This window comes from Sciurus vulgaris (assembly GCF_902686455.1).
Source record: "Sciurus vulgaris genome assembly, chromosome: 2".
Taxonomy (NCBI): Eukaryota; Metazoa; Chordata; class Mammalia; order Rodentia; family Sciuridae; genus Sciurus; species Sciurus vulgaris.
The window spans coordinates 123,695,928-123,719,320 of NC_136462.1; the positions used below are offsets into that span (position 1 = coordinate 123,695,928).

Genomic DNA, 23,393 nt, shown 5'->3' on the forward strand with positions numbered 1-23,393 from the left:
GACACTCAAAATATTTGTGAAAAGGAGGAGAACACTTAAAGAATTCTATTTTTTAAATTACTATACAATAAAATTGACTTTTAAAGTGTATAATTCTATGAATTTTAACATGTATAGATCTGCGTAACCACCACCACCATCAGGACACAGAAAAGATCTGTCACCCAAAACAACTTCCCCTACCATTCATTCCCCTATAGGGCAACTCCTCCACTCATAGCCCGACAACCACTTACCTTCTTTCTATAACTATCGTTCAGTGTCTTCAAGAATGCTGTTTAAATGGAATCATACAGTATGTACGAGGCCTTTAGAGATTGGTCTCTTTGGTTAGCATAATACCATTGAGATTCATCCAGGTCGCTGAGGGTATTAGTAGTGTGTCCCTTTGTATGCCAAGCAGTATTTTATCCTATGGATGTTGAAGCACATTTAGGCTGTTTCCAATTTGGGGCAATTATGAATAGAGCTGTTATACACATCACATGTAGGATGAGTGTGAGCAAAGTTTTCATTTCTTCAGATAAATACTCAGCACTGTGATTGTTGGGTTATGTGGTAAGTATGTGTTTAGCATCAAAGAACCTGTCAAACTTTTCTCTGGAGTAGCAGTACTGTGGGGGTCCTCTCTGCCATGTCCTGCATGGAGGAGAAAAGGGTTAACTGCCATAGGAGGATGCTGGCGGTTTTTCTTTTACCCAAAAACTTATCTACTCAATAAACACACAAGAGCCAATACTCTTTTTATATGATAGGGGGCGAGACGGGTCTGGCCATACCAGCTCTGGCCTCTTACAACAACAACCTGCCCAACTATCTTTTATTTATAGCATATAGGTAAAGCAGGCCAGGATGGGGAGGAGCTTCTTCTGTGATGGACAGGATAGGGTGGAGTTAGGGGAACCATTCTTTTAGGGGGAAAATTCCAGAAGGAGACAGGGAACCACTCCCACGCACACCACATACTTCCCTGCAGTTCCTAGAAGCCAGGCCTCTGTGTCCCATGGCTCAACCTAGTCTGATTCTGCTAAATAAGGATGGCTTCCCACACAGTACCATTTCACAATCTCACCAGCAAGGTGTGAGCAAGGCAGTTGTTTAGTATCCTTATCTGCCTTGATATTGACAGCATTTGTTTTTATTTTAGCCATCCTAGCAGCTATATCATCCTGGTTTTCCTCTGTATTTCTCTAATGACTAGTCGTGTTGAACATGGTTTTATGTGCTTTCTTGTCTTTTGTATATCCTCTTTGGTGAAATGTTTACTGCCTTTGCTCATTTTAAAAATTGGATTGTGGTGTTCTTCCTGCTGAGTTAAAAAAAAAAAAAAACTTTATTGAGGCATAATTTAACATACCATAAAATTCACCCATTTTTATAGTGTAAAATTTAATGAGTTTTAGTACATTTACCACCATAATCCAGTTTTAGAACATCTCCCTTATCACCAAGAAGATCCCTCACACCCTTTTATTTTTACTGTTTAGTTTGAATATATGATTTGCCATATTTTCCAAATGAAGGTCATTTTGCTAACAGAATGAGAATGGGGCCTGAGAGGTGGACCCAGATTCTTACAAACATTTTCTGGGGCCCATAAATTGTTTCCTTTTGTTTGTTGTAAATGTGGATAGCAACCCCTTCCAGAAGAAATAAAGGTGACTCACCATTTGCTGAACCACCAAGAGAGAACCAGTGAGAGAGGTTAACCTCCCTCCTGTGTTTACTTCAGGGAAGGCTTCAGATGCCCTATCATGCCTGGTGGGTGGCGGGAGAGGCCAAGGGACCCCAGGAACCTACCTGGTCACTGCACATTCCTGGGACACCCAGGACTGCATATGGTAGTGGGAGAATAGGGAAATCTACAAGAGGTCAGAGTGGGAATCCAGGTGCCCTCTTGGATGGCTCCAGCCTCCTTTTTTCTTTCTTTCCTTTTGTTATACTGCTTATTAAGGAACCTTTCAAACATGTTCTAAAGGAGAGAATAGTATAACCAACTTCCAGATTCCATCACCCTCAACCCATCGCCAGTATTGTTTCAACTGACTCCAACCTACCCATCCCCCTCCTAAATTACACACACACATAACAATATCACACCTAAATTATTTAGCAATTACTTAAGAACATCAAATTCCGGAGGCTCGTTTTGAGGGTGCGCTAGAGCTTCTTTATAGAGGCGACCTTCTAGCCTAGCGGTCCCAGTCCCCTGCGGTAGCTGCACACGCCCCGGAAGCCAGGACAGAGCTTGGTCCCCCTCCTCCCTGGCAGCTGACAGTGCCCGCTTCTATCTGGTAGGGCGTCGAGCGGTCGGAGGGGTTGCCCGGGGCCGGGAGGAGACCGCACGGCTCAGGGACTGGGCACCCTGAGCCCTCTCCCCACCGCGCGAGCCCACCTCCGGCCTTCGCCCCGCCCCGCGCGGGGCTCGCGACGCTTCTCTCCGGGTGGTTCGCGCACTCCGGAGCCCCACGGCGGCCCAGCGGGAAGAGGGGAAGAGCCCCGCGCGTCCCCGCGCCCGCACGGCTCTGAGTCCGCCGCCTGCACCCGGAGCTGCGCGGGAAGACCTCAGTGTCCACGTCGACCGCACCTACTCCAGACCCTTCGCGTCCGCCCGCCCCGTCCGCGCGGTCCGGGGGAACCAGGGAGCTGACCCGCCATGGGCACCCGCCGGCTCTCGCCGCCACTGCTGCTGCTACTGCTGCTGCTGCTGCTGCTTCCAGGTACGGGAGCGGCGTGCGGGGTCCCGAGGGAGGGCGGCCCCAGGAGCGCTTCGCCGGGCAGTGGGGCTGGAGGGGCGGGTACCCAGGGTGGGGACGCCCTAGCCGGGGACCTGCGGGCGAGTCGGTGGCGGGGGTGCCTTCTTCTCTTTCGGCTTCCTGAGAGGCGTGGGGAGGTGCGGGGAGCGCTCCGAAGCCGGCCCTACAGTCTCCGCGCAGGAGTTACGGATTCGAGTCCCTGGCTCCCTGATGGCGGGACTAGCGGCCTCCGGTTCCAGCGTCAGCATCCCGTCCATTGCCTCGTTTTACCACTAGTTGGGAAACGGTGGCCAGAGGGGGATAAGGACTTCTCCAAGGCCACCTGGGGGAGGCGAGAGTCATTTCGGAACTGGGGCTGAATCTGGCACGTTAGCCAATAGTCGGTGGTCCTGGTCGCGTCTCCTCGAGACCCTCAACCCGGGAGCACGCCTTCCCGCCGGGGCTCTAGAGGAGCCTGCCGAGACGAAGCCGACCCTGACTCCCCTCCAGGAGGCTGGGACTCTGCAAGGCTACAAGGCGTCCCTTGGGCGCCAGCCCATAGGCTCCTGGGGTGTTGTGGCTGTGCTCCATAGAGCTGTTACTGCCCCTCGGTGCGGAGGCCTCCATTAGTCAATCAATGCACCTCACAAGCTCAACGGAGCTCCTGCATGGGGCACCTCCTTTTGTTGGGGTGTAGGGAGGCCAGACAAAATCCCATTTCAGGGTCTGAAGAATTTGGGTCAGACTTCTTCAAGGATTCCCCTCCCTTCTCCCCAGGTGGTCCCCAGATCTGTAAGTGGGCTGCAGCAGACAGCTGACCCAAGATGCCTCATCTATGCTGGGGTGTGGCTTATGCACGAAAGGGATTGCCCAGGGCTTCAGAGAGATAAGGGATTTCTATCAGGATGTGAAGACTGCATGGGCAGGAACAGGGTGTCCCACTCTGAGATCATGGGAGCCAGGTGGGTGCCTTGGCTTCCAACAAGGCTGTGGCCAAACCTCTGCACGATCCTGAGTGGGATAAGAGGGACTCCCAGATCTGTGTTGCAGTCTCCTAGGCTGGGAAGCAGGACCCCTGGATCTGGGTGACTCTTGGTCTCCCTGCCCCTGGGACTGGACTGGTAATCTTTCCAGCATGGAATCGGTGAGTGACTGTACCAGGCAGGACAGCAGTTGTACCACATGTCTGCCCTGTAGTAACAATAAAAGTAAGGATAACTTATAGTTCTTGAGTTTTTACCACATGCCACTGAGCTAAGCACTTCACTCCTCACAACCCTTTGATGTGGATATATTTATAACCTTTATTTTGACAGATAAAAAAACTGAGGTTCAAAGGGGTTAAGCCACTAGGCTAAGCTCACACAGCTCACAGTGGTTTGTTAGGATTTGCACCAGTTCTGTTCAGAGCCCAGGCTTATGACCACTGAATTGTGTGACATGGTGGAATCCTGTCTCTTTTTGGCTTCAGTTTCCCAGACTCTCATTGGAGGGAGCAAGACTAGCCTGGAAATCTGGGGTCCATAGAGTACCCCACAAGTGGAAGGGAGGTTGTCGGTGAGTGATGTCCCTGGTGGGAGAGATAAGTAGTTATTTCCCCAGGGACCGACAGGACTGTTTCCCTCAGTGGCCAGAACCTCAGAGGCCGAGCATCGCCTGTTTGAGCGCCTGTTTGAAGATTACAACGAGATCATCCGGCCTGTGGCCAATGTGTCTGACCCAGTCATCATCCAGTTTGAAGTGTCCATGTCTCAGCTGGTGAAGGTGGTGAGTGCTGGAGCCATAATCTGTGGCCATGGGGGTACAGGGCTTCTGGAGGAGCCTTTCCCAGAATGAACCTTGTTTTTGTCATTTATGTCTACTTTAATCTCCTTTTCAAGGATGAAGTAAACCAGATCATGGAGACCAACCTGTGGCTCAAGCAAGTAAGTGACCGGCCTTAGTGCACTGCTGCCCCCTAGTGGTAACTGCTTTATTTGCTGTTTGTGGCCGGAAAAGGACCCCACAGACTGAGCTTCACTCTTGGGTCACATGCACATGCACTGTTCTGACATTCACCTGGAAGGACTACAGGGTCTGGCCCCTCAAGTCACAGATGGACAGTCTGCAGCCTAGAGAGAGAGCCTTCTTCAGAGTCACACTACCAAATGAGATAGACCTGGCCCCCAACTCTTGGTGGTATCTGAGATTACCTCCTTCCCTTCTTGGCAAAAACTCATCCTTAAGTCAGAATCAGATTCTCTTGCATTATTACTAGGGTAGGAGTAGGGACTCTGTATTTTTTGTTCTGATGGAGGGCAATGGAATTAGCTTCCACATATCTTCCCCAGGGAGGCTTTGTCCAGACCTGCTGAAAGACATAATGGTCCATTGACCTGATGGTAACCCTTCTGCCAGCTCAGGCAGCTGAGCATCCTGTGATGCAGACTTCATCCCCAGGAGGCTGACAGTAGACATAGTGCCCCCACTTTACACTCCATGACACACTGCCTCTGTGGCCACAGCATCACCTCTCCTCTAGTGCTCTGCTCCCAACCCTTCCTGGCCTCGGTGTGATCATGGCTCCCTCCTCAAGAACCTTTTAGAGTTGGGAGAGCATCTTTTTATGGGAACTTGGTCGGGGACTTGTCTGAAAAAGAGCCCCTGGAGAGTGATTTCAAGGGATAGAAACAGCAGGAGCTTAATGCATGGACCTAGATCTGGTGGTAGAAGTCCAGGACCTGGCATTGGAAATAACCAGAGAAAACATTAATTAATGGTCCCTATTTGATTGATGAGGGGCTGGGATCACCCGCAGTCGTGGAGAGGTGACTCTCCTACAGCAGGAGGCACCTTGCAGACTGAGCCCAGTGCCATCTTCCTTGCTTTACATACCCAGGAGCTGGACTTAAATGGTCTGTAGCATGCAGGGATCTGCGGCAGAGGTGGTGAGTCACCAAGATATGGTGTCAAGGGCAGCAAGTCAAGCTGGTCTTTCTGCTGTCTCTTCCTTCCTCCCTTACCCCCAGATCTGGAATGACTACAAGCTGAAGTGGAACCCCTCAGACTATGATGGGGTGGAATTCATGCGTGTCCCTGCACAGAAGATCTGGAAGCCAGACATTGTACTGTATAACAAGTAAGATGCCAGGGGACACACGCCATCTCAGGGTTGCAGCCAGGGTTCTGGGTTCTCAGCCCACTGTGCTAACCACCTGGCTTTCCTCAGGTCTTTTCCAAAATGGCTTTGTTCATTCTGTAAGGATTTGCTGAGCATCTACTATGTATGAGGTAATACCAATGTCAGTGTGCTGAGTGGCTGCAAAGCAGGAGACGTGCTCATAGAGGACGTTACCAGGAAAAGCTTCTGCTAAGAGACTGCATTGAAATTGGTTTCAAAGGTCACCTAGCATCTGGAGAAGGAGCTAGAACAGGGGAGAGCACAGGGAGGCATAAGAATATGTACCCTCACTTGCTGTATTGTGGGACCAAATATTGGAAGGGTCAGGGGAACAGCCCCGGTTGGGGAGCCAGGGATGTCAGGGATGGCCTTGAATGTGGCATCTGTTAGCAACTCTGTGCAAATAGGAATAGAAGCAAACGTCTCCCTCCTTCTTCTCTGAAAGAGAAGGTGGGTGTAGGAGAAGCTGGCTGAGCCTGAGTTGAGTCCTCCCAGGATTCCAACTTGCAGACAGCACAGCTAAAGGGAGCTTTTTAAAATACAGGTGTCTACACTTAAAATATTTTCTTCTTTGTTCCTCACTGTCTTTTCTAAGGTTAATATGTTTTATAATATACTATTTTGCAACCATAGGTATGTATGTATGTATAGTTATATTACCCAAACAATTTCTGTGCCCATCCCACAGAAACAGAATTGGTTGGGCATAGGGTGGGCCCACCAACTGTGCTGGGGGCTGTGAAGGCCAGCCTGCTTTGGGGATCACTGATACAGCCTATCCCCGACATTTCACAGGTGAGGAATGGGATCTATAGTAGAAGATGACTTCATTCAGTGGATGTGTGGCAAAGCCAGGCCTGAGGTGGTTTCAGCAGTCTTCTGTGGCTTTGGGATGCTGATCCTGTGATCTGGAGTTTCAGCCGGGCATATTCTTTGCCTGCCCTCAAATCTCTTGTCCACTCTCCCCAGCAGCAAATCTGCAAGCAGGCAGTTTTCCACTGCACAAGTGTCCCCTCCAAGTCACCTCCCACTGGTGAGAGTCTCTGAGCCTTGAAGAATGGATCAGTGCCTCCCACCACACACACACACACAGGCAGAGTAGAGTTCCCAGGTGCAAAGTGTGGTGAGCTCTGTCCGCCACAGAGGCCCAGCCAATCTGGATGGCTGCATCCCAGTTATGTCTGAGGATGAGTATAGGCCTGGGGAGGGAAGTGTGTGGTTCCTGCCAACCAGGGAAGCTGCTCTCAGGCCATTCCCCACCAGGGGGACATGTGGAGTCTCCTCTGGACCCAGAGCACACATCTTCCTGCCACTTTCAGGAAGCCCTCCTTTTTTTCTCTTTCAATTAAGTTTTTCCTCTTTCTGATTCTGCCAATGTGGTGCCTCTAAAGCTCACTTCTCCTACCTAAACCCACACAAAACTGATCAATTCCACATTTTAACTCTTTTTATTAAGTAAACATAAATTTTAACCACTATTTTACCATACATACTAATTTGTTTTCCAGATATTGGAAAACATTTTTTTTCACCTGCAGTGTGATAATGTTTTAACTGTTGAAGCCATGGGAGCTGGGGCTGGGGATGTATCTCAGTGGGAGAGTGAGTGAACACTTATACATATAGGACCCTGAGTTCAAACCCCAGTACCAAAAAACAAAAACAAAAACCAAAAAACAGGCAAACAAAACACCATTTTTTAAAGTAAAACATTTCATAGAGTTAGTGTAACCCAATTTAATGAATTAAAGCATTCTGTGTTTAGGGTTTTATTCTATATTAGTATACACTGGTATGTTTTACTATTCGTATTAGTACTATTGGTTTTACAGTTAGGATCAGGACTGGGGAAGCTGTGTTTTTTTTGTTTTTGTTTTTGTTTTTTTTTTTTTTGTTGTTGTTTTTTTTTTTTTTTTTTTGCTAAATCCCACCTTCTGATCCCCAGCAGAAACAAAAGAATGTCTTTAGCTTTAGCCATTTTGGAGACAGTCTTCCTTATATATTGCATAAAACAGAGCATTTACAAATCTTTCTTCAGTGCAACTTGTATGTGTAAACCTGTCCTTAAAGAACTAGTGTGCCCAACTGGTTTGCAGAAGTTTTTTCTTCCACTACAAGCTATCATGGAAATCTCATGGTCCAGAGGCTCTTAGGGAACTGGCAGAGTGTAGAGAATTCTTGCTAAGCTAGAACTGAGAACAGAGGCAAAAATGTTAGCTTTACATTTTGGGTTTTATGGCTGTTTCTTTGCTAGCAATCTAGAATGAACAGCTGGAGTAGTGTAGGATGCGTGATTTTAACAATGAGAGATGTGGCCAAACACTTCAAATTGAATATCAAGATGTGCAAATATCATAAGGAATCTCCTTGGAATCTGCAGCTGAAAATAATATTGTGAAAAAAATCATCCAATTCAACCTCTCTTTTACTTAGAACTTACATTTCTCAGAATTGACCCTCTGTTGAGGGTTTCTACTCCTTTGAATACAATAGAAACATAGAAACACCATTTTTTCTTCTTACATCAGAATTTTTCCTATGATGCTTTGTTTATTCTAAAGTTCATTCTCTAATAGAATCATTAAAGTACTCATGGATACAACATACCCTTAGTTCTTGCCAGTTCATAAGAGAATACATTTTAGAGAATACTTTTAGGTTGCTTGGCTGGATCAAAAATCCTCAGCTTCTATTTCCCTTTCATGAAAACCTTATAATTTTTTACTTCATTGTCTTCTGATATGAAGTGTTGCTTTCAAAAACTGATGTCAATGTCATTTTCTTTTCCTTGTTAAATAGGGTGACTTGTGAGAGAGGTAGAGGGACACTATACATAAATATGGTAGGACCACACGTGTAAGTCAGGGCTGTCCAGGGCAAATGGGCAAATTCAGTGGATGGTCAACCACAGGAGTGTTTCCGTCTTTATGTTTATTTTTAGTTTGAGATGGGGTCTTACTGTGTTGCCCAAATGGTCTCAAACTTACGAGCTCAAGTGATGCTCCTGCTTCTGCCTAGGACTTTGGAGATATCCCCCCCAACTTCATCCTTAAAGTCTAGTTGTTGTGGGGCACAGTAGTACACACCTCTAATCCCAGCTGATCAAGAGGCTGAGGTGGGAGGATCGCAAGTTCAAGACCAGCTTGGACAACTTAGGGAGATCCTGTCTCAAAATAAAATATAAAAAGGGCTGGGGGGTGCTGGGATTGTAGCTCAGTGACAGATTGCTTGCCTTGCAGTGTGAGGCACTGGGTTAGATTTTCAGCACTGCATGGAAATAAATAAATAAAAACATAAAGTTCTATTGACAATTTAAAAAATATTTTAAAAAAGGGCTGGGGGTGTAGTTCAGTAGTAGAGCACCTGAATTCACCAATACCAAAAAAAAAAAGGGGGGGCGGGGCATAGGAAGCCCTTTTTTTCCAAGGAATTTTTTAAATTAGTTTTTAAGATTTGTTCTATTCCATTGATTTGGTTTCCTCTGCCAGAACACATATGCGCATGTATACATTCTCACTCTCTCTCACACATGCTATATGTGTGTGTGTACGTGTGTATGAACTTTTCTGCCAAACCCCCTCTCTATTATGCTCTCTTAAATTTGTTTCCTTTGTTTATGCTTGATTTAAACAAAAGTTTTCTCCTGTCTTCTATTTCCATTATGTTTTTCATGGTGTCTGTTCTTGTTTTTTTCTAGTTCAGTCTTTATTTATAAGGTGATTTTTTTTGTCTTTCCTTTTCCCTAATTCTTTCCCAAGCTCTCTCAGTTCTTTATTCACTGTCTTGTCATTAGACAAATTATCTCTTTTCTATTTCTGATTTATGCTCTTCTTTCACAGTTGCTAAAGATTTTTCAGTTTCCCTTAGTTTAGTTGGTAATATCAGGCTACTATCAGTTTCATCTGCTTTGTGGCTGTTTGGCTTGTGTTCTTAGTCACTTACCTTGAAGTGAGAAAATCTGTGCTCAGAATAGCCACCTCCAGGGTCTGAGAGCTGCTGCCTCTGGACACCAGCTTCTCTACTTCCTGAATCTTCTGTCTCCTCATTCTACTTTCTCCCCATTCACTTTGATCCTACTTTTCCTCTGAGTTGGCCTCTGAGTTTGGAGGCTCATTTCTGAGATTCTCTCAAGCCCTGCCAGCCCTAATTTCTCTACAGACCCTAAGTGGATTCCCATGGTCTTTGTGGCTCTTACCCACAAATTGGAACCTGTGGAACCCTCTGTTTTAATGTCCCTTTGCTGAGGGTTCAACACAGAGTAGGGTCCTCTTCTTTGTGGGGCAGACACTTCTTGGAGATTTCTTTTCTCTTCTTCCAGGCACTTCCTCCCAGCAGCTAACCCCACGTGGGCCCTGTAGTTCATGCGGTGGTCTGACCCCACACCCTCATATTCTCAGGTTTGTGGGATACCATGAAACACATCTGCTGACAGTGTGGTCCACAGGTTTGTTCCTTTGCTATTCTAATTGTCCGATATTTTGAGGGAATTTGGATAGATTGTAAAAGCCTCTACCATCTTGGTCTTTCTCCTACTCGTGTCCCACTTATATTCTTAATCTTCCCCTGTATTGAGGGACACCTCAGCTCATCATTTACATCACACTGCCTCCTTGTTTTTCAACCAACTCACATGGTTTGGCAGTTAAATTAGCTCAGACCCTGCTGCTGCTATCTCTTGCTGCCAGCCGTCTCACTTTTGGGCTCTGCCAGTGAGATCTTCATTTATTTTTTTGGTCATTCATTCAGTCGACCAATATTTGCCAGGTGCCCTCTGTATAGCTGGTGCTATGCCAGACTCCAGTCCCCAGCTGGGTCCTTATCTTCTCCATTTCTCAGTGGTAAAGATATGACAGTTGATATTGCCCCAGGCAGCCACCAGGCCTTCTGACCTGGGCACACACAGCCAGGGGTTTCTTTAGGCAGAAACCACAGTGGCCAGAATACCCAGAAACAAGCAAAAATGAGTACTGGCAACCAGGGCAAGCATATCTCTGGTGTTTGTTTTTTTTTGGTGACTCCTTGCTTAAGAACCCAAGTTCTGAATGGCCAAGGCTCTGCCCACAAACTGATGGACTTTGTGCAAATCATTCTTGTTCTCTGACCCTCAGTTTCCTCTCAATAAAATGAAAGGATTGGATTACAGCTGGGGTCAGCCAACTCTGTGAAGTCCAGAGTAAAATATGCTATATTTTGTGGGTCATAGAGCTTCTGTCACAGCTATTCAACTTTGCCTTTTAGCTCAAAAATGGCTGTAGACATTAAACAACAAACAGGAGTAGCTTTGTTCCAACAGAATGTATTTGTGGGCATAGGTGACAGGCCTGTGGGCCAGAGTTTGCCAACTCCTGGACTAGACTCCAGGCTCTGCACGTCCCTTACTTCCCTGAGGCCTCTGTTTTTCTAGGGGGTCTTTCTAGTCTTCTGCTTAGCCCAGCCTCAGAGGTTCCTTGGGTACTAACATGGGCTAAGGCCATCTGGAGGCTGTGTGTGCTCCACCCTCACCCCACCTCCAACCCTCTCCCTTCTGCCTGCAGCCAGGAGTTGGAAGAGTTAAGGGGATTACCCTATGTAAATATATGATTACGCAAATGGTATGCTGTTACTCCATGTACAAACAGAAACAACATGTATCCCATTTGTTTACAATTAAAAAAAAAAAAAAAAAAAAAGGAATTAAGGGGAGCTAAGAACTTCTAAACCCAGAACCCAGCAGGGCAAACCAGCCAGCTGGAGTGAAGGTGGGCGGGCTTTGGCGTTGAGTTTTAGTGCAGTAATTGTCTTGCTCAACCAAGGGATGTGCACTGGAACATTCCCATTAGTTTTCACAGGTGCTTCTCCAGTAACAGCCGACAAGGCCATCCCTGAATGTTTAGATTCCTTAATTGCCTCACAGCTCTTCACGTACCAGGTAAAGTGGTATGAAAGACAAGGACGCCTTCAAATGCTGAATGCTAAGAATAGGGCTGATCTAAGGAAATGTAAGAGCCTGGAGTGGGCAGGGACATGGTGAGGCCCCCCGGCCTTGCTGTCAGATGACTTCATCTGGTTGCAATGGAATGCTAATGCAAGACTCTACAGGGTATTAAGCTTATCTATCATCAGATCTCCTGCTGAAGAAACCAGCTTATAAATTCCAACAAGATGATTCTAAGAATGTGTACCTCTGTGCAAAAAAAAAAAAAAAAACAAAAAACAAAGGAGGGTGCACATAGCTTAAAGAAATGAAGAAAATCATGGAGAGCAAGTGGGGGCAGATAGGGAAAGAAAGGGCAAAGGACTCTGTTATGCTGAATATGGAAGACAAGGAATCAGAAGACACGACCATCTACTGTGAAGTGATGTTGGGAGGAATGGGCAGTGTGGTGAATGGTAGGATCAGGATCGGGAGGTAGGTTCTGGAGATAAAACCATCTAACAAGGTTCAGTTTATGGGCGTGGGCTCCCACGGTGTCTGTGCAGCCCCTTCCGGGCCACCATTTGGTTTCACATACATCCTGGACACCCAGTGGAGACTGAATGAGAGACTAACAAGGTCCAGACCACAGGGACAGCAGGTAGCAAATATCCCCATAGCATACTTGAATATCTGCCTCCAGGTCAATGACTTTCATCTCATTTTTTTAAATTAAATAGGGATGGGAATCTCTTTCTGGCATTTGGGAATGTCTCTATAACCATCTAGTTGGGAGTTGTATGTTATGGAATGAACTGGTGATATGCCCAAGGGTCAATGAATATGACAGACTGTGTGTTGGGGGGAGTCTGGGACTCAGTTTATCCACTAGTAAATGGGACAGTGAACTGGGTGACCTCTCATGGCACTCTCAACTTTCACATTCCAGTTTTACAAATCACTACTTGCCATTTACCTGCTGGCAGCATGAAAAACTGGGCGGAATGACCCTGGGGTAGTGACCCTGTGTCACCATGCTCCTCTTTATCTGTGCAGTGCTGTTGGGGATTTCCAGGTAGATGACAAGACCAAAGCCTTACTCAAGCACACAGGCGAAGTGACTTGGATACCTCCAGCCATCTTCAAGAGCTCCTGCAAAATCGATGTGACTTACTTCCCATTTGATTACCAAAATTGCACTATGAAGTTCGGTTCCTGGTCCTACGACAAGGCAAAAATCGACCTGGTCCTGATTGGCTCCTCCATGAACCTCAAGGACTACTGGGAGAGTGGCGAGTGGGCCATCATCAAAGCCCCGGGTTACAAACACGACATCAAGTACAACTGCTGCGAGGAGATCTACCCGGACATCACCTACTCTCTGTACATCCGGCGCCTGCCCTTGTTCTACACCATCAACCTCATCATCCCCTGCCTCCTCATCTCCTTCCTCACCGTGCTCGTCTTCTACCTGCCCTCGGACTGCGGTGAGAAGGTCACGCTCTGCATCTCTGTCCTCCTCTCCCTGACTGTGTTTCTACTGGTGATCACTGAGACCATCCCGTCCACCTCTCTGGTCATCCCCCTAATCGGAGAGTACCTCCTGTTCACCATGATTTTCGTCACCCTGTCCATTGTCATCACAGTCTTCGTGCTCAACGTGCACTACAGAACCCCGACCACACACACGATGCCCACGTGGGTGAAGACGGTGTTCTTGAACTTGCTCCCTAGGGTCATGTTCATGACCAGGCCTGCCAGCAGCGAAGAAAACGCTCAGAAGCCAAGGCCCTTCTACAGTGCCGAGCTCTCAAATCTGAATTGTTTCAGCCGCACAGAATCCAAGGGCTGCAAGGAAGGCTACCCCTGCCAGGACGGGATGTGTGGTTACTGCCACCACCGCAGGATCAAAATCTCAAATTTCAGTGCCAACCTCACAAGAAGCTCCAGTTCTGAATCTGTCGATGCTGTGTTGTCCCTTTCTGCACTGTCACCAGAGATCAAAGAAGCGATTCAAAGTGTCAAGTATATTGCAGAAAATATGAAAGCACAGAATGAAGCCAAGGAGGTAAGGGTCTGGTTGCTATTATCATCCATTCAGTTAGTAAATGCATGTTCCTCGTGTGGCAAGGCATCAAGTGGGGGTTAAGAAATTAGACTCTGGGGTCAGCAGCCTGTGTTCAGGACAGTTACACGTCCTTGGATGTGTGAGTTACTTCACCTCCCTGAGCCTCTTTTCTCTCATGTGAAATGTGGTAATAAAACATGTGAAGATATAGTCCCCTGAAGTTAGTTAGCGACAGGGCTGCCACAGTTTGGGCCACTAGGACATCTGATTCTGGGAGTGGATTAGGAGATAGCCTGGAAAAGGTCACAAGGCCAGATTCTGTCCAGTTAGTATTGACCAGCTGTATTTTTATTTTTACTTTGTGTTTTCTCACTGAGGTGTAGGTTACATGGAGTAAAGTGCCTGCTGTGTAACTGTACAGCTTAATGACTTTCTATATTATGTCTACACCTGTGTAAGCAAGATCTAAGCAAAGTTTCAGAACATTCCCGATGCCCCCTTAAGTTCTGCCATGACCCTTCCCAGGCATCTTCCTCCCCCAGTGACCAACCCTGCTTTTTTTTTTTTTTAAGTTGTTGATGGACCTTTATTTATTTTTATTTATTTATATACGGTGCTGAGAATCAAACCCAGTGCCTCACACATTAGGCTAGGGCTCTACTACTGAGATACAACCCCAGACCCTGACTTTATTTACTTTGGTTAGCTTTACCTATTCATGGATTTCATGTATGTGGAATTGCATCCTGTCTGATGTCTTTCATTCAATGTATCTTTGAGCTTTATCCTTGTTGCTGTTTCTTTATTGGTGTCTAATATTCCTCAATATGACCATATTACCTTGCTTATTTTACAATTTTTGGACATTTGGTTATTTCCAGTTTGAACAAAGCTGCTATAACCTTTCTTACCTATGTCTTTTGGTAAAAATAGGCACTTATTCCTCTGGGATATACACCTAGGATTGGATTTGCTAGATCTTTGGAGAGATGTATTTTTAACTTTAGTGGATACTGCAAAATTTGCAAAGAGTTTGAACCATCCGACACCCCCAGCAATCTGTGAGAGTGCCAGGTGCTTCACCTCCTCTCCGATATGTGCCAAGTGGTATCTCACTGCTGTTCAAATTAGTATTTCCTGGCTGAGCAATTACTAGGGCTCTTTATTCATATACTTCTTGGTCATTTGGATATCTTCTTTTGTGAAATATCTATTCATGTTCTTTTTTAAAAATTGGGGGAACTTAGTTCTATTTTCTCTAAAAATCTTCTACCAGAACTACTATTAATAATAGGTAAATTTTAAATGAAATAATATGTGTCTGGCTATTACGTGACCCTTTCTATGCCCCCAAGGTTGCCAGGATCATGCTCATCAATTTTATAAGTGTCTTTGCTTTTAAACTAATTGGCTCTGCCTTGTTTATTAGCAAAGAGCTAATTACAAGATAATTTCAGCTCCTGATGCACTGTGGGTAATTAATGTTGGTCAGGAATGCCTGGAACCCTTTGGCCAGCTCAGTGGCATCCCAAAGCAGATGAGACCGGAGGGAGAGCCACAGCTGCCCTCATCTCCTCACCAGCCATCTGAGCTACCTGGAGCAGTCTCAGGACTGATTTGAATAATGCAAAACCTCCAGCTGATCCCAGTAAATAAGCCAAAAATGTAGGCACTGTTTTAAATTTGGTTGAAACTGTTGCTGGACATTAAATAAATGATCAGTGGAAATCTCCTACTTGTCCAACACTGATAACTTTCGAGGACCTTCTCTACCTTTTCCTTACCCACTTTTCAAATAGTCATTTAAGTTGGCAATGATTTTACTAAAGGTTGAGATCTCAGTACCCATACTCTAGCCTTTTCAGGCTAAGACGACCTTTTTTCCCAAAAATTATTTCCTAGACATTATGCAAGCTGTGAGAGTTTAGAAGAATCTTTAGCAAACTCGTGGCATGTGATACATCTCAAGGGGCAGCCACTGCTCACCTCTGGGCATCTGTTACATTTGAATGTGGATCTAGATCCTTCTAGTTTTCCAGAGAAAGCAGAAATCTGGCCAGGCAGCCAGCAGATTGCAACACACATATGAGTGGGTAGCAAGTGTTAGAATAAACGTGGCTGCTCAGTGCTCTGAAGAGTGGATTTCTTCTTGCCCTCTTATTGAGTAACTGACACTATTTACAGTTCTCCAGAGATAGTCTAATTTCCTCATTCTTTGGCTCAAACTTGGCAGGTGTTAACTGTCCCTGGCTCCTGGGAGCCTAGACTGTATCCTAGGCTGTTTTTCCAGAGCTGTCTCTGGAAGCTGCTGCAAGCCTGGGAATGATCATCCTTAGTGTTAAATAAAAATTTGTAGGTCATGAATTTTGCCTGGGCACCTGCACAGACCCAAAGAACCAAGCCAATATTGAATTTAATCACAGTTACTGAGCTTTGGTTGGTTGCAGAAGGCCCTGTGGCCAATTAACTAGTAAAGCTATTACCAATAGTTGTTTGAGTAGGCTACAGCCAATTAAGTTGTTTTCTATGCTTCACATCTGTTTACCTATACATGCTGTTGGACCATTTTTTTTAATAGCATTTATTTTTTAAATGTTTGGACCACAGTTTTGATTGACATTTTCAGAACCTGCTCTGGTTCTGGGAGCTGCCCAGTTGTAGAAGTTTTGTTGTTTTGCTCAGATAAACTCTACTAGCTTTAATTGGGTGTCAACAACTCCACCTGCCCCTTTACTGAGATTGAACCCAGAGGTGCTCTACCATTGAACTACATCCCAGCTTTTAATTTTGAGATGGGCTCACTAAGCTGCCCATACTGGCCTTGAGCTTGTGATCTTCCTGCCTCTGCCTCAGTCGCTGGGATAAATCCTGCCCCACTTCAACCTGCCGAAATTTTCCTCTTTTAAAACTGGATACTCTCACAGAGAATTAGTAATAGAAATGGGTTACCAGGTTAGAAGACTAGAACTCACCTGTGAAAATACTGTTGACAGAAGTTTTGGTGGCTGATTACACCCTGACTGTCCATTGTACATGCTGCTCTAGAGATCTTGGAGGGGCACAGATAAAATCAGCCATGATCTTTTAAGCTTATTATTTGGAAGCAGCTTGTTTTATTTAGTTGATGTTTTCATTCATTCCAATCAGAACATGACCCATGAGCAATAATTAAGTTGCATTGTAATTAATGTTTTATCAGGGTTATGTTTTGTCTTATTCCAGTGTCCTCCGTTTACCTGTGTTTTCTTTTTTGCCTCAGTTCTTGCAGTGCATGGGAAAGTTTGATTTTTCTGTATAGAATACATGAAGCCATGTGTTATTTTATTTTTATTCTTCTGGTAGTTTTTACTGCCTTAAACCCATACTCAAATTCTCTTTCCCTATCAATCAGTCTCTTACGATCTTCAGTATCTGTATCTTTCTTGCCACCCACTCACCTTTCCTCTGGTCTTCCTCATGCCCTGCAGCCACACTGGGTGTTACTAGAACCTTAATTCAGGATTTTGATGAATGTACTTTTTTCATTTTTGCCATAAAGTTATTTGAGTCTGCAGTGAACTTTACTAAATTTACCCTTCACATATATCCGATGGTGTACCCTGGATTTCACTTCTTAGCAACATGCTTTCTCGAGTGTTTATGGGTAAACCTTCTAAGGCCTGGAAAGCTTAATTTATTGTCACTTCTGTGTGTGGGTTTGTGTGCATTCATTTTAGCCTGCAATAATCCTGTGCATTTTATACTATTATTATTCCCATATTACAGATATATAAATCAAGGTACATGGCAACTACAAGACTTTTTCCAGGTCATCAAGTTCAGGGTGCTGTTAGTTTGTTAGTCGAACACAAAATAATAGTGTTGAAGTTCTTTTCCTTAAATAACTGTATGTATATAGCTAATATATATGTATATATATGTGTGTGTATATATATAATACATATTTTATATCTTATCTATCTGGCTTCATAGTCATTTAGCCCCAGTGTCACTTTTTAGGACAGTTTTTATTTGTCCTAGAGCTGCGCCTTTGTAATCAATTCTGCCTTGCAGCTATTAGAATTTTCTATTTGTAGATAAATCTGCTGACTTTAAACACAATGCATCTAGTAGGTATGGGTCTCACTTTATCAGTCTGGCATTCTTAGGAGCATTTTCATTCTGTTGTTCCGGAACATCCAAGGTTGTGGTTTCTGTAGACTCCCTCCCACCCCTTCCTGTTCTTTCTTGCCCGTGCTGTACCCACCTGAACACGTCTGCATCCTGTTTCCCCATCTTAGTTTGTCTCATACCCACTTCTCAGCTCTTCCTTCCTTCCTGTCACCCCCAGGATGGTTCCCCACTTTCCTGGGCTGTATCTCCCTGCCAGTTAGCTTGTCTCCTGAGTTTTTCGTCACAACTTTTCTATTTTCATACCTATTATTTTTTGTGCCTTCTTCTGTCAAACAGCTTGTTTCTATTCATGTTTCCATGTTCTTTTATCATGTTTAAGTCCTTGGCCCATCTGATGTGTTCATTTTCTTCCAGATAGCTAAATCTGTGTCTTTTGGGCCTGTAAATGCCCTTCTTCCCGGGAGTGATGGCCATCCTTGGTGAACTGTTTGAGGGAAGAGTCAAAAAGTCAGGCTGCACAAGACTGAGGATACCTGGCCACAAACTAGGGAAATTTCCCTTTGAGGGTGTTGCCTCCCCTCCAGGTAACCTTGTTCCTAAAGGAATATCTGACCATGCTCCTGTCTGGCTCTGATCTCTTCCAGTCCTTTCCCATTTTGGTTTCTGAGTCTTTAAAGTCTGTTTTTAGGCCATCTCCAGGGCTGAGCTGGGCAAGAGAGCCAGGAGCTCATCTACCTATGACTCATCATTTAGTCCCAAAGTTTCTAGAGAATGGCCAATATCATTCTGCTTTAAAGGCTTTAAGAGTTAGATTTAAAATTCATGTTCCCAACTCTTTTTGTGGCACAATTTGTATCCACGTATAAGACCAACATCCAATCTTTCTTCACTGGGCTGAACCACTTGAACTATTGTCAGACAGAGATTTGTATGCAGATAATGGTCATTTTTTCAAAGCAACATTAACATCAATAGGTATCATTCATTAAGGACTCTGTGCTGAAACAACCCTCTGCAGTAGGTATTGTTCTTATTCTCATTTTATAGATAAGGAAGTTGAGGCCAAGGGAGGAGATGTAATTTACCCAGATTCTCACAACTAGAAAGGAGCAGAGCTGGTATTATAATCAAAATCTGTTTCCAGATCTCTACTTTCCCACCTGCCTGCCTCCAGACCCTTAGGAGCTTAGCCTATAGCATGTGGGTAAAAATCAGAGCCCATGGTGAATCTGAAGCACTTATAAACCAGTCTTAGGAATTCAAATAAAGCAACTTGTGGCAAACAGGGCATTATAATTCAAACTTTACCGATGACTTCTCTCTCTCTCTTTTTTTAGTTATTTGATTAGTTTACTAGTATTTTATTAGTTCCCTCTATGTTCTTTGTCCCCACCTTTTTTATTTTTTATTTTTACAGACTGCATTTTGATTCATTGTACACAAATGGGGTACAACTTATCATTTCTGTGGTTGTACACAATGTAGATTCACACCATTCATGTAATCATACATCACATAGGGTAATAATGTCTGTCTCAGTCTATCTTTCCTTTTCCCACCCACTCCCATCTCATTTCCAATGACTTCTTAATGTCACTGAGAGGACACATTTACTCAAGCTCATGATGGTGACATAAAATCCACATCTTCCAGTCCCATTTCAGGGCACTTAATTAAATTACAAAATTACATGCTGCCTCTTTATTATGTGATTATTGCTTCAAAATCAGTTGATTCATGGGTTCTCTCCTCAATTCAATTATGGTTCCTTTGTTTTCCTAGGAGTTTAATTACCATACAATTCTCTTTCCTATTTCAAGCTTCAGTTGAAGCTGTATTATGTACAATTAGTCTTACTTACTCTTTCTCCCATTTTTTTAAACTTCACTGTCAGCGGTTATTTCAACCTGCGTAGGACAAGATGAACCTCAAACAATACCGTATGGCATTCCATTATACTTTGGCCTTAAACCTGAAGATGACATTGGGTCTGTGGGTATTTTGGAGGGGAGTGGTGGAAAAGAAAGTGACGATAGACTTGCCTAATATGCTTTTTCACATTTGGAATAGATGTTAAATTACTATTTAAAACTGGAAAAGGAGTACTTTGAAACAATAATGATAATAATGATGCTGCATTATATTAGCCACTCCAACAAAGGCCCAAAATAGAGGCATAAATAACTGGTTTTACTAACTTAACAAAACTGAAATTCAATTTAGAAAAAAATGGGTTAGATATACCTAGAAATTTCTCATTTGAAACAGAGCTGATGATAAATATTTCGTACCTATTTCTCTACTGCAAGAAGCAAAACTTGAGGATGGTAGATTTCCTCAGACCACATCAATAAGAAAGAGTTCTTGCATATTGGATATAGAATGGCTTCTTATACTGCAACATATTATTAAATATTAAAAATGTATTTATTTGGGGACTGGGGATGTGGCTCAGTGGTAGAGCACCAGCATGGCATGTGTAAGACTCTGGGGTCAAGACCCAGCACCTCCACACGTACATATTCACTTTGCTTTTCCCCTATGCTTTCTCTTTCATGGTTTTTGTTTTTTGTTTTTCAGATTCAAGATGACTGGAAATATGTCGCCATGGTGATTGACCGCATTTTTCTATGGGTTTTCATCCTGGTGTGCATTTTAGGGACAGCAGGATTGTTTCTGCAACCCCTGATGGCCAGGGATGATGCGTAAGCACTGACCTGTGTTTGCCTGAGGCTTACCTGTGCGTGTGCTGAGGGAGGGAGGGGGTCTGTTTCTTAATAGTAACACATTTTCTGTTACCATGCTACCAGCTCTGTTTGTGGCATTTCAAGGTTTACTTATTATCTTGATTTTTGGCAAAAAAAAAAAAATCATGCAAAAAACCCCAAGAATACTTATATGGATAAATAAATGAATATTTAGCCTTTTTGACAAGATAAAGAAATGTCAAAGTATAATTATTCTAGCTGGGCATGATGGGGCATACCTGTAATACTAGTGACTCAGGAGGCTGAGGCAAGAGAATCACAAATTTGAGGCCAGCCTCAACAACTTAGGCCTTAAGCAAACTTAGCAAGACCCTGTCTCAAAATAAAAAATAAAAAGGGCTGGGCATGTGGCTCAGTGGTAAAACATCCCTGGGTTAAATACCCAGTACCAGAAAAAAGAAAGAAAAGAAAAAAATATACAATTCTTCCACAGTGATTAAGTAGTGTGTCATGCTATGGAACATGTCAAAGCTTTTCTTTTTTTTTTTTTTTTTTTTTCCTTTTTACTAGGTGAAACCTAACTGGACAGAAAAACTTCCTGTTCAGAAACATGAAAATCTTGTTTAGTATCACTACAAATTTCCTGATTTTTTTTTTTTTTTTTTTTGAACTGGGGATTGAACTCAGGGGCACTGGACCACTGAGCCACATCCCCAGTCATATTTTGTATTTTATTTAGAGATAGGGTCTCACTGAGTTGCTTAGCACCTCACTATTGCTTTGAACTCACGATCTTCCTGTCTCAGCTTCCTGAGTTGCTGGTATTACAGGTGTGTACCACTGTGCCTGGTTCGATATTCAGCCCATAATCTCCCTGAAGTTTTAGACTATTTCATGAGTATCCCACTACTACCATTTCTTATGTGCATTTCTTATTTTTTACTGTCTTTCAAGAGTCTAAGGGGCATACTTCCATTTCAGTTATTTTTCTTGTGTAACTTCAAATTATCCCACAAGAAATTATACCCAGTCACATATTCATTGTTAATTAAGTCTTAGTCTTCAGGCTGCTATAATCAAATTCCATAAATTGAATAGCTTATAAACAGAAATTTATTTCTCACCTTTTAGGAGCCAGGGGAATCAAGGCACCAGCAAGACTCAGTGTCTAGTGAGGGCTTTCTTCCTCATGGAGTCTTCACCTGGCTGAAGGGCTTAGTTATCTCTCTGGGGTCTCTTATAAGGGTACTGATCCCATTCATGAGAGCACGTCCCCATGACTTATCACCTTCCAAGGGTTCCACCTTCTGATACTATCACAGTGGAATTTGGGTTTCAACATATGAATTTAAGGGAGACACATTCAAACCAGAGCATGAACCTTTAGAGCGAGCTTTCTCAATTTTATTAGCACTAATAACTGTGTGTTCAGATAGGGGATGGAGGATGTCCTGTCCTACCGGACCTTTAGCAGAACTGTGGCCTCTACCTACTAGATGCCAATGACATGCCCTGCTCCCTCACCAGCTTTAACAACCAAAAATGCCTCCAGAAATTATTTAATTGGCCCTGGTTGAGAAGTATTGCTTTAGACAAATTATTGTAAGAGTTTTCTGTACTATTCTTCCCAAGATGAATAACACTGACAGAGATGATAATTCAGAGGTCATTTACATCTCTCACTAGTTACTGTGATGCTTTTCCTATGTAAAAATAAAAAACACAATTGCAGTCCACTGTGACCTGTTTCAGTATGTCAAAGGAAGATTACTATAAAATTTGACATATAAGAATCTTAAGTAACAGTGATGGGGAAATGAGAGATCAGGGATAGCTAAGATAGCTAAAAAGCCGTTTATACCAAACTAGACTATTAATCACCTTTCATCACTATAACAAAATACCTGAGACAATCAACCTAAAAAGAGGAAAGGCTTATTTTGGCTCACAGTTTCAGAGGTTTCTGACCATGCTTGATTGGCATGTTGCTTCTGGGCCTTTTATGAGGCAGTATGTCATGGCATGAGGGAGAGCAAAGCTGTTCATCTCATGGTGGCCAGGAAGTAGGGGAGAGGCTGGTGTCCTAATATTTCCTTAAAGGACACACACTAATGATTTCACTTCCTTCTACTAGGCTCCACCTCCAAAGATTCCACCACTTCCCAATAGTGCCACAGTCTGGCAACCAAGCCTTCAACATATAGGCCTTTGGGGGATGCCTACCCAAACTATAGCATTTTGTCTCTAGTCCCCAAAAGCTCATGTCCATCTCATAATGCAAAATCATTTAGTTCTTTCTCCAAGAGTCCCAAAAAACTTAAATATTCCATAATTGCTCAAAAGTCCAAAAATCAACTTCAAGACTCAAGGCAAACTTGGCTGTGAGCCCCTGCTTAAAAAAAAAAAAAAAAAAAAAAAAAAGATACACACACATCAAAAAGTTACATACTTCCAAGATACAACAGTACAACAGCACAGGGTAGACATTCCTATTCCCAAAGTGAGATGTAGGGTCATAGATAGGAAAGATCAGACCAAAGCAAGACCAAAAACCAGCAAGCAAGCTCTGAATCCTAAGTCACCATGTCTGGCATCTAGGGCATGCAGGGGTGAACTGGGATCCCAAGGGCTTGGGCAGTTCTGCTGCTGTAGCCTTGCTGGCTGTAGCCCATATGGCCACTTGCTTGGGCTGGCTCTGCTTGCTGCCTTCAGCTTG

The 23,393-nt window shown here is 44.0% G+C and overlaps 1 protein-coding gene across 1 annotated transcript; it reads left to right on the forward strand.

Annotated features, from left to right (window-relative positions):
• Window positions 1-2,569: 2,569 nt before the first annotated feature.
• On the forward strand, window positions 2,570-23,104 carry CHRNA3 (cholinergic receptor nicotinic alpha 3 subunit). The gene is made up of 6 exons (XM_079128894.1): window positions 2,570-2,720; window positions 4,363-4,502; window positions 4,616-4,660; window positions 5,744-5,853; window positions 12,845-13,856; window positions 20,550-23,104. The coding sequence occupies exons 1-6, from the start codon at window positions 2,657-2,659 to the stop codon at window positions 20,676-20,678; spliced, it is 1,500 nt and encodes a 499-aa protein (XP_078985020.1). The 5' UTR covers window positions 2,570-2,656; the 3' UTR covers window positions 20,679-23,104.
• The last annotated feature ends 289 nt before the right edge of the window (window positions 23,105-23,393 follow it).

Coding starts and splice junctions, on each gene's coding strand:
- CHRNA3 (XM_079128894.1), top strand. CDS start 2,657: ATGGGCACCCGCCGGCTCTCGCCGCCACTGCTGCTGCTACTGCTGCTG. Junction 4,661..5,743: donor CCAACCTGTGGCTCAAGCAA/GTAAGTGACCGG, acceptor CCTTACCCCCAG/ATCTGGAATGACTACAAGCT. Junction 13,857..20,549: donor CACAGAATGAAGCCAAGGAG/GTAAGGGTCTGG, acceptor TTTGTTTTTCAG/ATTCAAGATGACTGGAAATA.